Consider the following 14679-nt stretch of genomic DNA (forward strand, 5'->3'; position numbering starts at 1 on the left):
TAGAGGGGAGTTGAGTAAATAAAATCTTATCTTTAATATTACAAAAATAAATAAAATTAAAAATATATATTATTATATATATAAAATTATATAATTATTAAACAATAGAAGATACAATAAAATTTATTATGTAAATTAAATTAATTAAATATGAGTAATTGAAATATTATTTATAATTTGATGAAATATTAATGATTTAAAAAGGATAATTAGATAATAAAATTAAACATTATATAATAATAAACATTTTATGATTATGAAAGTCTCTATTTAATGATTTATGTATGTACATATCACATTACAATTCAGTTCTTTGAAAAGTGATAAATAAAATTCTCATATTTTATTTAAATATTACTATTTGACTGAATAACTAATATACATATATATAAAACTAATATTGAAATTATAAATTTTTTCTCCTTTTTTTATATACAATATGATTGTTTTTAAATCTATTTAAATATATAATGATCCATCTGCTGGACCTAAATATCTCATAGAAATAAGCATTACATCAATTAATGTCCATACTCCAAGTCCTCCAAAACTAAATAATTTACCAATTCCTTCTTGCCAATGACCCAAATAGAATCTGTAATACATATTTAAAATATGAATCATTTTTATTCAACATTCAATTCACCAAATATATAACATACCGATCAGCTCCAAAGCCTCCTAATGTGATGCTTAAAATTAAAGCAGTAGACCAACGATATCCCACAGTCCAATTGCATAATAAATTTTTCATAAATTTACGTCTTCCTAGACATAATATATCACCATTTACTGTACAATTTGTTCTATAATATTGTCGTGGAGAAGCAACAGAACTACAAGAATTTTTTTGATGGCATTCATGCTCCCAATGTTCTGTTTGATAACAGTAACGACATATATATTTCTTTTGAAAAGATTGCTCACCCTTGAAATTTAATATATTAAATAATATAAAAATATATGACATGTATAATAATATATAATATTGTATAACTTACAACACAATCAATATGTTCTAGAACAGAACAATTAGCAACATATACAGCTCCATATACACAATTAGGATCTAAATTACATTTTATACAATCTCCACTTAATTGTGAACAAGTAATACCACTTGGACATAATCTTGAAATTTCTTCCTATTGATATTATAATTATTTAATTTATAGTTATTTAAATATATTTTTTTTTGAATAAAAATATTGTTATTTTATAAAAACAATTTAATTTTTATACTACTACCTTTGTACTACTATATGCTGGTGTAGAGTTTACATTAGCTTCTCTTTGTGCATATTTAATTGCAGTTTCTGTAATCAAAGTATCATTAGAAATATTTTGTGTAAATATTTAAACGAACTTAATATACAATTTACCATAACCCATATGAGCCTGTTTGACAGTAGTCGAAAAAATCGCCAGAAGAATAAAAATCACATTTCTCGAATTAATTCGAACAATATTCATTATGAATATTGTTTAATTAATTGAATTGATTCACACGTACACAAAAATTCAATAATATTTTATTTATTTATGTATAGAATCATAACTGATTCATTCATTCAGCTCGTTTAAAATCTGAATACAAAATTTTTGTATATAAGAAAATTTTATTTCCTTTAGTCTTCTATAAAATAATCTTATAATATTTAAAATCTAAATAATTGTAAATAAGAAATGATTGAATTTGTTCTTGATCAAAACAAAACAATGTGATTCTAGAAACTAACGATCTTGAATTTTTTATATTCATTCCTTTGACGTTATCTAAATTTCTAGATAATATACAGTAAATATATCTAATGTTTGAAAATTATAACATTGCAATTTTTTATTGAATTTTTTCATGAAACATATTATTAATTATATAATTTAGTCATAGTATTTAAATATCTATATATAAATTACATTGATTATACTATATATATTATAAATATATGATTTATTATAGCTAAGTGCATAAATAGCTATACAAATCTTTACGATTGGTTGATATTTTCCTTGAAATGTAAGAATACATTATTTGTACACTATACTATGATGATTCCTAATTTAAAAGAAACTCTAGATAGTATTTCCTTTCAGACAAATAATAAATGTATAACGTAACGCGTATAATGATATTTTGTAAATGTTTGATTATCTTATTGTGAAAAAGAATTAAGAGAATTTTTCTCAATGTCGTTTGTGTTTATGTTAATAAAACTTAATGTGAATTACTATATACTATTATGAATGATTAAAGAGGTTTGTTGAAAAAGAAACGTGTAAAAATATCAGACTTGTGTGTAACTACATTTGTTTCTACTAATCAGCTGACTTCCGGAACTTATATGAGAGAAAATGTTAGTGAGGCAGTGAGGCCTTTCATTCTTTTCACTTGACAGAACAGCATACTCACAAGACAGCAATTTTTTTAATTGTTGATAATTTTATTAATCGAAGACTGACACGTTTAGTTTTTTGTAATCTAAACTTGCTTAGAAAGAAACTAATGTTAAACTCTGTATAATCGTGTTGAAAAATAATTCGAAGGTAAATACTACTTATATACTACTAACACATTTTTATCATACATACTTTTATATGACAGTTATGATACTTGTATGTAAAACATTTTTTCGACTGTAATTAATAAAAAAAGTAATTAAAAATTACATACTAATATAATATATTCATAATTAAAAGTAAAATAGTGAAATTATTTTACTTTGTTTTTTTAATAGGTAATTTGGTGCTATCATCTTAAAAATAATATGAATTCTGAAGAAGGTGCAAGTAACAGTCAAAATAAAAATGGTACAAGATTAGAAGAAAATTTAAAAAAAAATAACAATAAATCAATTGAACAGTCAACTAAAATTATACAACTTGAAAATAAACTAAATGGAGATCAAATAAAATTAAGTAATAAATTGAATGATAATGGTGCCAAGAATCATTTGTCTTCAAAAGCTTCAATTGCATTCGCTAATGGTACAAAATCTACAGAAGATACTACATGTACCAGTTTTAGTAATACTATGGACCAAGATACAAATCAAGACATATTAAATGCAAGTGTATCTCCCATATTTTTAAATGCTAACAACATTAAATCTCAGACTGTAAACACTAATGTTACAAGTCAATTGAAGCATAAGACTGTAATGAGCACAAGTGCTTTGAATTTGCCTAAACCTCCTATGAATTTAAATTTATCTTCAAGTCAAAATAATATGCATATGAATCATACTTATAGTATATCAGGAACTTATAATTCTGGTACTACATCAAGTGCTACTTTATATTTAAATAATTCAGCATCAGTTTCATCCACAATACAGTCAAATTTAACAACAATTAAACCAAATGAAGATATTGATATGAAAAATAATGTAGATTATATTTCTGGAATTGAAAAATGTCCATCAAAAGTATCATGCAGTTCAGACTCTAGTCCTGAAGTAGACAGTGTCTGGGTATCAAGGTCCTATAGAACTAATAGCTTGTTAAATAATATAGGAGGTAGTATAGGTTCAACAAGTCAAGGAACATGTTGTTTTTTGAGACCTAATATTAATGGAAATAGGGAAATAGCAGGACCAAGTGGATTGCAAAAAGTAAGTTCTTTCATTATTTTATTGTAACATATTAACATAAAAAATTTAATTTTATTATTAACTCATATGATTTTAGAATACACAAAGAGAACAAAATGAGAGGAGAGATTCAAGTTCTGGAAATGAAGGTGACATGTCAGATGGGGAAGATTATTGTATTTATACATATAAGGGAAATGATGATGCGGTTCATTTGATTCAAAAAGAAGAAATAAATCAAGGACAAGTGGAAGAACATGAAGAGGAAGAACAATGCCACAGTGGTAGATCAAGTCCAGAAATGGATTTTTTAGAAATGGACTTCGATCCTGGGCCTTCTTGTGAGCAGGTATTGAATTGTGATGATAAAATATATATTCACACATATTTATTATTTTAATATTTTAAAATATAGGATACAGGAGACAGTGATTTGGCCTCTATTAATGAAGATATACAGAATATAGCATTAGACAATGTAGATCCTGATCCAGTATTAAATGATTTAAGTAGTGGTAAAGTTGTGACTAAACAAGGAATTGCAACTACATCTCAAAACTCAAAGCAAAGTGTACAAAATGTGAATAATGCAGAAATTCAGCAATGTTCCAGCAGTAATCCATATAATCCTGAATCAAGTATAAAACCAAATTATCCTTCTCCATGGATGCCAAGTACTAGTAATGCAATTGGTATATCATTTTTGTTATTTTGGATTATATTGAAATAATGTATTATTCATTTAAAATATTATATTGAATTATTGATTTATAGGAAAATGGGAAACTAGTAAAATGTATCGTAATACAAGATGTCCTTTACGAGAATCATATGGATATCACAATACAAGCGGCGATCTTATTTCACCGGGTGACAATAGAGATTCAGACGCAGAATTATGGGTTGAATCTTCATCAGCTTCCATTCCAGAAAACTCGAATTTAAATTCTAGGAGAGTGAATCTCAGTTCAACTCTTTATCATCGTATGATGGCAAAGAAATTGATGCTCAATAAACAAGCTGCATTTAATCAGAGTGGTGACTCAAATCTAGTTAATATAGCTTATAATTTGATATATTATTATATATTATATATAGTTATGATAATTTATTTATTAATATATATATACATATATATATATAGGAAAACGAATTATCTAACGATCGTTTAGATGGCCTTTTACCAATTGAGAAAGTTATGTTATGGAGTGAACAAGAAGCTACTGTAAAACAAGTAACTCAAATAGGAACATCTGCATGTGGTGCTACTGCTGCAATAAATGCTTTGGTATATTTATTATTATTTATATAAATATCTGTATTTAAATTAAGTTTAATTTCAGATTATTTCAATTAATTTAAAATGATTTTTGTAGTTGGCTTTAAATGTCCCATTTTCATTAGAAACATTAGTAAAAGGTGTGAATACTAGACAAAGAGAACCAGGTACACCACTACCACGATATTTATATAGTCGATCAGTGGCTGGATCGACACACGGAGATCTGGCCCGCGGCATAGCTTTGTGTACAAATGGGTCAGTTATAACAAAATTTTTTGCATTTTATCCAGAAAGAAAAGTTTCATTGTCTCATTGGTTACATTATTGGATATCAAAAGGTATGTAATCAATAAAGTGTGAATCAACAATATAGATATACCAGCGTATTTTAGGTGCTGCACCCATAGCAACACTAAATTTACAACATTGTGGAGAAGGATGTGATATTCCAGATGCATGGCATCATCAAATGATTTTTGGTGTTGGACAAGCGGGAATTTATTTAACTAATCCATTAGAATGTTTACCTGAACAGGTTTGTAATTATTTAAATAAATTAATTACTTAAGTATCATATAAATTTAATCAATTTTTTAGTATGTTTGGCATCAACTTGTAAGTCCTAGTATTTTACTAATACGAAGAACGGATGTCTTAGCTCATTGGAATCCTAATACAGACTTAACACCACTCGCTGCTATGGATCAAAAGTGGCGAAAGCTCAATGTTTTTGGTATGCATATTATTTAATCAATTCGAAATTTATTCTATAAAAATATTTAATATTATTTTTATATCGTTTATTAGGTCAAGTTGTAAATATGATACGCGAAGCAATGACCCAGAGACGTCAACTCAATAATTTATCTACTGGAGTAACTCACATTCGTATTCCTGCATCTTATCAAGCAGGTATTACATTAGTTATGTGTGCAGACTCTTCAGCTGCTTCCGAATTGTTACATACCGAACAATTACCATTACTCTAGTCTTGTTGAAAAAAATTATTAAAATTCAGGCTGCCCCTTTTTATTTGTAATAAATTTAATTAGCAGGCTGATCCGCACAATGTTATTCACAATAGCTCATTTACTAAATAAGGTGGGGTCAGAATCGAAATAATTTACATTTTTAACACAAAAAATGTTTGTATTCAAAGAGAATATTATTGATTAAAATATATTTCAATAGAATATTTCTGTTTTATATGCAGTTATATTTTATAAATTCATACATTAAAAAAATATTAACAAAATTAAAAATTTTTGTGATAAGATATTTTCTAATACATGGTATCAAGTTGTTTTTGATATTAAATATAATAAAGGTAAGTATTAATTTCTTTCTATATAATTAGATTAAGATTTTATTATTGAATTTATTTATTTATTTTTATTTTTTTATTTTTTTTGAGAATTGAAAATTATATTACACTCAATTAATCATTGTTTGAGTAGTCCATAGTAAAACTTAATATATTTTATATAAATTTTACAGAATTTTGTCACAATTTTATATTGGAATTATACAGAAAATGTGCTTGATGAAATTAGTTTGAAAGCACAATATTATTATTCTTTTGTGCATTTGTATTGACATAAATATTGTATTTATGTACATACATAGCCTACTGTTAATCATTTTTACACTCTCTTAGAGAGGTTGACTTTAAGACATACTGAAATAAATAAAAAAGATATTAGTTAGAATTACAATATATTTGAATGTTAATCTATAATATAATGTACATTACCTTTCTATAAGTGATGCACGCATAGTTGATGTAATGGCAGCTGGTGCAGCTTCATTAAGTTTAAAAACACTTTCAATAACTGAAAGTTCTGTTGAAGTTGTATCCATACCACAAAAGGACACCCAATCATTTACAACCATTCCTGCAGCTATAACATCACTGCCTCTATTTACTGTACCTGCCTATATATTTCACTTTGATAATAAATATTTAAATTTTTTATTTTTTAGATATGAAAATTATCTTACAGCAAGTGGCACTTGTAACAAAGATGACAATTCATCTTGATCTTGTATGGATGTTTTTGGATGAACTAATCCACCTTGATTTGATAATACAGAATATGATCCTACTAAAACATTACTTGCCACAGTTTGTCTAAATACTTCTACATTCAATGTATCTGCTAAAATTTCTTCTGTTTCCTGTAGAATTATATCAATTATAAATATTGCAATAGGACAAGCTTAATATTTATTTTTGATGTAATACTTGCTCTATCAAGATCAGGATGTACTAAAGCAACATAATCATTGCAGGCAATAACATTACCCAAGGCAGATAATCTTTCTTCTACTCTTTGTACTTTAACCTTATCTGGTAATGAATTTCGTATGTGTTGTAATTCTGTGTCCGTTGTCGTATTTGGAACCAACAATCCATTTTTATTTCCTGTTTAAATATATATATATATATTTTTTTTTTTTATTTAAACACAATTAATCTCAAATATTGAAGGTTAAAATTTTAATTTTGCTTACCAACGCATAATCGTCCAATTATACGACATCCTGCAACTGACGCGTGTATTACAGGAATAGTTTCGGCTAATTCTGCCTCAAACACACTGTAATTAACCAATAATTTACATTTCATAAATTATGAATATTTTATGTCAACACATGTCACATGTTATAAACTTAACAAATCGTTTGAGAAAATTATTGCGCAATATAATCTTCTATAGTTTGTTATTAATGCGATTATAGATAAAGTGGTATCGATTTATACTTATCTTTACCTGTAAAAATTCTCGGAACCACCAATTGCTACGAGGCAATAAGAATTTGTCAACTTGGAGAAAACTCCAACTTCATTATTATTTTCGAATTGCACACGTACCGCCATAATTTTAACGATATAAATTTACATTAGCGTACTGAATTTAGAAATTGTTGCGGTATCTTATCAATGTTTAAAATATACACGCTAACCTATATTTCAAGTACGTAATTTCTTCTAACCGCTAACACGAGGTTTATATCATGAATTACGAGATTCATATACTGATTCAGTATAGACGTAGAAGAGAAAACATCACTAGATTATTGTATCTGCCCTCTTGCGATGAAATATTGAAATTATGTTATTTCAAAATTTATCATGAAGTTTCTACTCTATGTAATATTCGAATAATTTCGTCATTATGTATAATCATTTGAAACGTTTGCTTATTTCAAATGATATAAATTTCATTGTGTTCAGTATAAAAAAGATAAACGAAATACGAATTATTTCGTCAAGATATATTATCTGAATCATTAAAGTGTATTTTATTCAAAATAATTTTATTTTTGTTATAATAGATAAATTATACTTACGTTTTTTAAATAGAATACGAATATTTAAAATATATGTGAGTATATAACATTTTTTCATAATATATTATAAGGCTTATATTCACATTTCAATGATTTAAACAAAATAACAAATTGTATAAACAAACATGCAATGAGGTATTACTAATATTTATAATTAATTAAGATAAGTGATGTTTGCACAATTCCTTTATTGAAAGTTTTTTCATAATATTAGCAACAATTATGTGGAAAAAAGAAATATATTCAAATCGTTGCGTTAATTTTTGAACATTCGATAATGTACGAACATCATCATAAATTAGTTCGTTTAATATTAAAAAAAAACCAATAAATATTCAAAATTACCGTTTTATTAACAACATTATCGCAAGCATTATAAATACCCTTCGAATATAGTTTTCATTTTGATTGGTACCGACATCGTAAAGATCGTCTTTGTCACGGCAGTATTATTTTATAATAATGGCAGTATTATTTGCGCGAAAATGATTTTTCACTATGAAATCTATTAACATAAATTAATTAATATTAAAGTTCACAATATTGTCGAGTTCTTCAATAGTCTCGAATTATAAATGCCGAATAGTGCTCAGTGTTCTTATTCGAGCGATAATTTCCTTCGAATCTGTACAGGAAAAGGAAATTTGTCGCACGAAAAAAGAAGAGAAAAAGAATTCAGAACAAATATTCGTTGGTTGGTATCAATATCGATCGACGATATGAAACATCTCACTTCGCATCGGATACGTTGTACGAACGTAACAAAGAGGTGAGCGAAAGAGAGGTGGAAAAGATAGCAAATTATACGTTAATTTCCTTTGATTTGATTTTATGCCACTTTTCAGTCTCGTCTTATCGATTTTTCTACCATTTTCATCGTTATTTTCTTCTCATTTCTGGTGTTTTTTTTAGTTTCAGTTTCTTGTAGGATGCGCGCATGTGTGCGATCAATGTGTACATCAATAGAAAATAGAAATAGTAAAATCTTCAGTTCGAACTCGGCTTGAACGTCGTGTACTGCGGCGGCTTCTCGATCTTGCAGTGGGGCTTCAGGGTTGCTAAACGATCTGGTTTGAGAAACAGCTGCTCCCCCTGCACAATTTTCATCTTAAGGATCTTAAGAGAATATGAATCTGGTCGCGTTCAAGGCACGCGTGTAACCAGAAGCATCGGACAAATAAAACTCTACAGGTATATGTACATATGCTACGGGTGATTACATGACATTTGGAAATGGTAAACTATATAATATATATAAGTGTGGTTTGTGCAAATATTTTCGTATACGAGAAAGAAACAGGGCCGTTTTATATCTCGGATAATGATCGGCTCATTGTTTTCTATGTCATTGTTACATATATACTTATTGATGACCATTCATTATTGCGTATCAATATTGACACGGTTACCAAAATGATGCATTTTATTAATATAAAATAACATATTGATAAACAAAATATGGCAAATAACAATTGCACGATATAAATAGAAATTATATTTTCAATAATGCTATATATTTTAATATATTTTAATATACTTTTTATAAACGCATCATTTTGTTCGATCACAATATAATATAAACGTATCTAATGAGTTTTGAATATTCGCAAATACAAAATGAATATATGCGTGTACATTAATATTATTGATATCGATGTAAATAATGTAAATATATCGGCCTGATAAACGATTTAAATAAATATTTAAAGTGGTTAGCTAATCAAAATTTCATGATACATTGGAATTCTTGTTTAATCTAAATATTTATACTTTTCCAAGGCAAAACTCTTCATTCTCGTTTCATAAAACGGTCCTGAATTCATTTAAAATCTTGTATCAAACGGGAGATTGGGAATGTGAAGCAAACAGTGCTCGTTGTTACGCAAACATGTCGCATACCGCATACGAGTTCCAAAGAGAATAGATTTCGTATTGATAATTCGTATATCCGCACAACATGCTCGCAATCGTTTTCACGAGTGTGAAAGGGATATTGCTAGGTTTGATAACAAACGGACAAGCATACGCATCTGTATGATTATTTTTTAATGATAACATGATACACGAAAGAGAGTACTCGAAATTTGTTTCTACGCAAAATGTCATACAGCATCGTCTCACGTAGATTGCTCGGTTACAGGTTATGAACGAAGTGGCATCAATGATAGTTTCGAGATGCGAGCAGCAAAGCTAATTAATCGTTACAATGATTTTGCGCAATGATAATGACGATTCGCGATCGGACGAAGTGCAAATGAGATGAAATGGAGGAAAGAGAAAGAGAGAGAAAGAATGAATGAAACAGAAAGAGTGGGAGAGAAGAACATCTCGATGAATATAAAAGGTATGCATACACAAATGTTAACATGCACGTGGAATTTGCGATGTCGTAACATGCTTGATAATGATCTTTGTCAAACGCAAATCAAGGGAAAATTCCCTCGAGCCATTAAAATTAAATCTTTTACGATTTAGCAATTATACCGTGCACGTTCTACATCTGTTCAAGGATTGGTTTAAGTAAATAGTCATATGCTTTTCTCTATCGATTTTCGAAGAATCAGTTACGTGTGTACAATGTAAAACTTAACGTTTATTGAGTCGCGGAACTATCTTGAATAATCGTTAACTTCGATTAATGATTAGCATTATGGTAACCTATTTGTATTGAGCGGCGATTCTCGCTAATTACCGATACGCTTATTTGAACGAATAGATCGGTAATCGAACATACGATTATCTGTGGCTTTTAATTACACTGGCGGATGCACACTGTCCGATTATAATAATAATAATAATAATAATAGATTCGTCGATAATGCGATTTATCGTAAGTAATTATCTTCACAACCGTGTGTATATAATATAATTATATATATGTGTATATTAATACATATCTATATAAATTTTTCAAGCTTCTTCGATATCTCGATGCACATGATCAGCTAGTGATTTAGCCGACGTTATATTTAAGAAACGAGTAATATAGTTTTTTAATAAAAATCAGTCTTTCGTTTTCTTTCGTTAACGCTTAAGGGAAACACGTGGCTGTATCAGAAATGTTTGGATGCAAAAATAAAACGAAAGCAATAATAAGAATGCAAGCTGAAAGAATTAAATTTCTTATTTAATCTTGTTATTCACGGTACAATCGTTTCTCTTATAACGCACGATCAATCTGTATCAAATAATAAAGTCATCTAAGATTTTAATGTTGAATTTACCTTCTTGCTAATATCTTTTCCATACGATGTCCTGTAAAAATGGATCAGATTATATTGAAATCGTTCAAAACAAGAGAGAAGTTGAATTAAAAATTTTCTTCTTTTTTTCTTGCAGGTGATCTACGATATTTTTTTTTTTTTTTTTTTTCATTTAAAATTATTTCCAAGATGTTACATGGAGCAAATTGTGTGGATATATATCGTGAATCGATTCGTTCGATCGTTTTACCATTAAAATTACACGGAAGAATAGAGATTCGATGGCGTTATAGCAGAAATGGTTGTAACCGCTACTTACGTACACGTACCTAATGACATTACCTACAAGGACATTGCGGTAATTGGGAGAGGGACACCGCGGTGTCTAGATGCAACCAAATGCATGCGTAATATACCCTACTGGCCGCATAAATCACTCAAATGACTATCTCGATCGGGGAAGGGACAGCGGCTAGTGGTCAATACTTGTGCAAGTCTATATTGTCTTGGTGGCTAGTATTACGATCGGAGACGATAAACGTGACATACTTTCAACGTGTATGTATATATACAAGTTTATGAGATGATAGTTCGTAACTGTATTCCGTTCTTTTCAAAGCACTATGTATCGTGCAGAGCATGAGTGTAGTATGTACATGAATCCTTTGAAATCGTTCCTTTTTCGTTCTTACTGGGCGTGAATGAATAGTCAATAGAGGTCTAACGAGTGAATTTTTCGATCGGATGGTATTTAATGGGAGAACATAACGTAATCGACTATTGTAAAGACACGTGTATCTGTAACTTTTCTAAATATATATTGAATGTACGATACTCTAACACGATATTTTCGTTCATGAGATAACTTTGAATTTATATAAACGCGAGAAAAAAGAAGAAAGAAAATTAGATGAGAATTGATGATGATCGATGAAAATAAACAGAGGTAGAATAAGCATAAAACTGTCTTAATAAAACAGATAGGAAATAAATGGGTTTTTCATGCTAGAAATCGTACATCGTTTTTATAAGTTTTCAAGTCGCTTGTAAATATCTAAAAGACGTTAACGGATGCTAAACTCTCGAACATGAAACTTTTTTTGCTACAATCAACGATAAAACGCTTCGAAGATCTTCAATTTTCCTCGAAATTTTTGTTCAACTTTCGACGAAAGAGGGAGGAATCATGCTTGGTAATCTGTATCGTACAGGATTATACGGTAATGCGGAAAACCAAAGCAACTGAAAACACGGCTATGAACTTAATGCTTCTACGTCTTGTTTTTCGCGGACACCAGGCCGCTCTGTAAGCCGGAGAAATGGGCTTTCGCGGTACCAAAAAAATTTCACCTTTACCGCGTATACTTGCGCGAATGTAATGGACCAAACGCGATGCTCGTCTAAATCCAAAGATATTTTTTGTACTTTTCTTTCCGGTAAATAGTAGCGGGGATTTTAAGGAAAAAATTCGAAAGGCTCCGGGAAAATCACACGTAGAAGGATTGAAAGAAAAAACTTGACTAGATGGTGCTAGGAAAATTAAAATGAGTTGCCTGGAGGATCGTGTTGCGTTGAATCTGTTATTAAGGATTCGCTCGAAAACACAAAGAAAAACAGTGTCAAGGGAATTTGTGTTGCGTATATATTCGTATATATTCGTGCATTCGCGCAATTATATGGGGGAAAGATACTTGGGACTAAAGGAGAAGGGAATAAAACAACATTTTGCAGGACATCGCTCAGCGACATCATCTGTGAGAATAATTTTTGTTTCTTGTTTCTTTCTGTTTATTAACTTATCTGACCTGAAGCGTGTATTGTGGCCCGTGAGGTTGTCCATGGTGATGATGATGATGCCTCTGATAATGTTGCTGTTGGTGAGGCGGATCGTGTTGATAACACTCTTGTTGATATTGTTGCGACGGGACGGGCTTCAAAACGTGATTCGGTCGTTTCTCGGACGCGTACTGTTGACTGTTTCTTTCCATCGTATCCACTGCTAAACGGGGATCCTCTATCATTGTGTTCGAAGCCTTCGTACTGAAACAAGCCACCGCTCTCTGATCCACTTTTACCGTATATCGTGTATAGCAATATCGTTACTTTATTCCTAGCTTTCTCACTTTCACGCGCAATAGGATTCGTTCGGGCATAGGATATATCGTGTAGAATCGTACGAAGAGGAAGAAATTAGCGTCGATTCCGCGATACCAACAATTAAGGGAACGGAAAGGAGGGAAACAATGCGTCGAATAATTCATTAGCGCGTATACGTGCTCCGTGAGGATGTGTCCCCTTGAAAAGAGTTCTCTAGGTTTTCCATGTAAATTGCTTCGACGTTTATTCGTGCAAATCACCAGAGACGCAATATCGCGTGCTTACCAATGTACTTGCTGGAGTGCAGGCACCGTATTTCTGGCCACGCAGCATCTATCCGAGCGTAGGAAACAAACGAATCCCATTACCAGCACCGAGAGCACCGTAAACCCAGCGACAGCGCCGATAACGAGTGGAATCTGTAACAAATACGCGGCAGGAGGGGAAAAAAAAAAGCTTTTTACTGGAGCCAAGGGAACATTGTCTGGAACGTGCACGCGATATATATATATATATACGCGTGCATCGGGATATATATGCTTTCAACCGTTTTAATTTAAATACCAGCAGACACTGTTCAATTATTTAATTAGTCCACTTGTTCTCGCGAGAGAAGAGAAAAAAAACACAAGAGAATGTTTACTCGAAATTCATTGGTTGGACGAGTCCTTGTTTTGCGACGAATATCGTTTTAATTACCTGGCCTGGTTCGTCGACTCTCAACATCAGGGCTCGACGATCGCTCCCACGATCGTTTTCCACGATTACGTGATACAGTCTTTGATCCTCCTTCACCGTGCTAGTCAGTTCTAAAACGGCTATATAACAATCCTCGACCGCTAACGGCTCTAGATCCAACGCTCGATACCGTGATTCCAGTACTTCACCTGTGAACATTTGCCCGATAATTAGACCCGATGGTGATTCTTCGCAGCGTGTTGTAATATCGTAAATCAACTTAAAATCGTCGAAACGATCGTAGAAACGAGCGATTCTGTGGAAATAAACGAACGAAAAAAAAAAAAAAAAAGAGAAAAAAGAAAAAAAGAGAAAGAGGGGAAAACGGAAAATTTAAAAAATAGAAATTCATTCTGCGCGAATCCGATAAGGTGCGAACTAAATTCGCATGGAAAGGGCTAAGATAAAGTGTTGA

At 30.4% G+C, this 14679-nt stretch overlaps 4 protein-coding genes and 1 long non-coding RNA gene across 10 annotated transcripts in view; 2 read left to right on the top strand and 3 right to left on the bottom strand.

The window, feature by feature from the left end:
* Positions 1 to 253: 253 nt before the first annotated feature.
* LOC122718345 (TM2 domain-containing protein almondex) lies at positions 254 to 2281 on the bottom strand. Of its 3 annotated transcripts, none has more exons than XM_043943293.1 (6): positions 2230 to 2281; positions 1383 to 1587; positions 1249 to 1316; positions 1002 to 1145; positions 663 to 928; positions 254 to 595 (listed from the first exon to the last, which is right to left on the bottom strand). In XM_043943293.1, exons 2-6 carry the CDS (start codon positions 1471 to 1473, stop codon positions 460 to 462), a joined length of 705 nt encoding a protein of 234 aa, XP_043799228.1. In that variant the 5' UTR covers positions 1474 to 1587; positions 2230 to 2281; the 3' UTR covers positions 254 to 459. The 3 variants fall into 3 exon arrangements, with proteins under 3 accessions (XP_043799228.1, XP_043799230.1, XP_043799227.1); XM_043943295.1 differs by having other exon boundaries at positions 2237 to 2279; XM_043943292.1 differs by lacking the exon at positions 2230 to 2281 and adding an exon at positions 1993 to 2106.
* On the top strand, positions 2191 to 6082 carry LOC122718344. Of its 3 annotated transcripts, none has more exons than XM_043943290.1 (10): positions 2191 to 2256; positions 2736 to 3611; positions 3688 to 3939; positions 4006 to 4282; positions 4365 to 4642; positions 4735 to 4878; positions 4967 to 5210; positions 5265 to 5407; positions 5470 to 5605; positions 5680 to 6082. In XM_043943290.1, the coding sequence occupies exons 1-10, from the start codon at positions 2245 to 2247 to the stop codon at positions 5859 to 5861; spliced, it is 2544 nt and encodes an 847-aa protein (XP_043799225.1). In that variant the 5' UTR covers positions 2191 to 2244; the 3' UTR covers positions 5862 to 6082. The 3 variants fall into 3 exon arrangements, with proteins under 3 accessions (XP_043799225.1, XP_043799224.1, XP_043799226.1); XM_043943289.1 differs by having other exon boundaries at positions 2245 to 2354; XM_043943291.1 differs by lacking the exon at positions 2191 to 2256 and adding an exon at positions 2406 to 2544.
* A 140-nt stretch (positions 6083 to 6222) lies between these two features.
* On the bottom strand, positions 6223 to 7875 carry LOC122718358 (eukaryotic translation initiation factor 6). Its single transcript, XM_043943321.1, has 6 exons — positions 7647 to 7875; positions 7387 to 7472; positions 7122 to 7297; positions 6874 to 7050; positions 6626 to 6807; positions 6223 to 6550 (listed from the first exon to the last, which is right to left on the bottom strand). The coding sequence occupies exons 1-6, from the start codon at positions 7751 to 7753 to the stop codon at positions 6541 to 6543; spliced, it is 738 nt and encodes a 245-aa protein (XP_043799256.1). The 5' UTR covers positions 7754 to 7875; the 3' UTR covers positions 6223 to 6540.
* Positions 7876 to 8600: 725 nt separating this feature from the next.
* LOC122718368 lies at positions 8601 to 12263 on the top strand. Of its 2 annotated transcripts, XR_006347365.1 has the most exons (3): positions 8601 to 8995; positions 9139 to 9417; positions 10367 to 12263. It is a non-coding gene; the product is annotated as an uncharacterized LOC122718368 (long non-coding RNA). The 2 variants fall into 2 exon arrangements; XR_006347364.1 differs by having other exon boundaries at positions 9139 to 12263.
* Positions 9011 to 14679, bottom strand: part of LOC122718366 (kin of IRRE-like protein 2) — a 119443-nt gene continuing 113774 nt past the window's right edge. The window contains exons 10-13 of the mRNA XM_043943335.1: positions 14226 to 14413; positions 13812 to 13945; positions 13235 to 13469; positions 9011 to 9318 (exon numbers count right to left, since the gene is read on the bottom strand). Of these exons, the coding sequence (XP_043799270.1) occupies positions 9214 to 9318; positions 13235 to 13469; positions 13812 to 13945; positions 14226 to 14413 (662 nt within the window). The 3' untranslated portion in view covers positions 9011 to 9213. The remainder of the gene's footprint in view (positions 9319 to 13234; positions 13470 to 13811; positions 13946 to 14225; positions 14414 to 14679) is intronic.

Source organism: Apis laboriosa, unplaced genomic scaffold (assembly GCF_014066325.1).
Source record: "Apis laboriosa isolate Shangri-la unplaced genomic scaffold, ASM1406632v1 scaffold62_cov152, whole genome shotgun sequence".
Lineage (NCBI taxonomy): Eukaryota > Metazoa > Arthropoda > Insecta > Hymenoptera > Apidae > Apis > Apis laboriosa.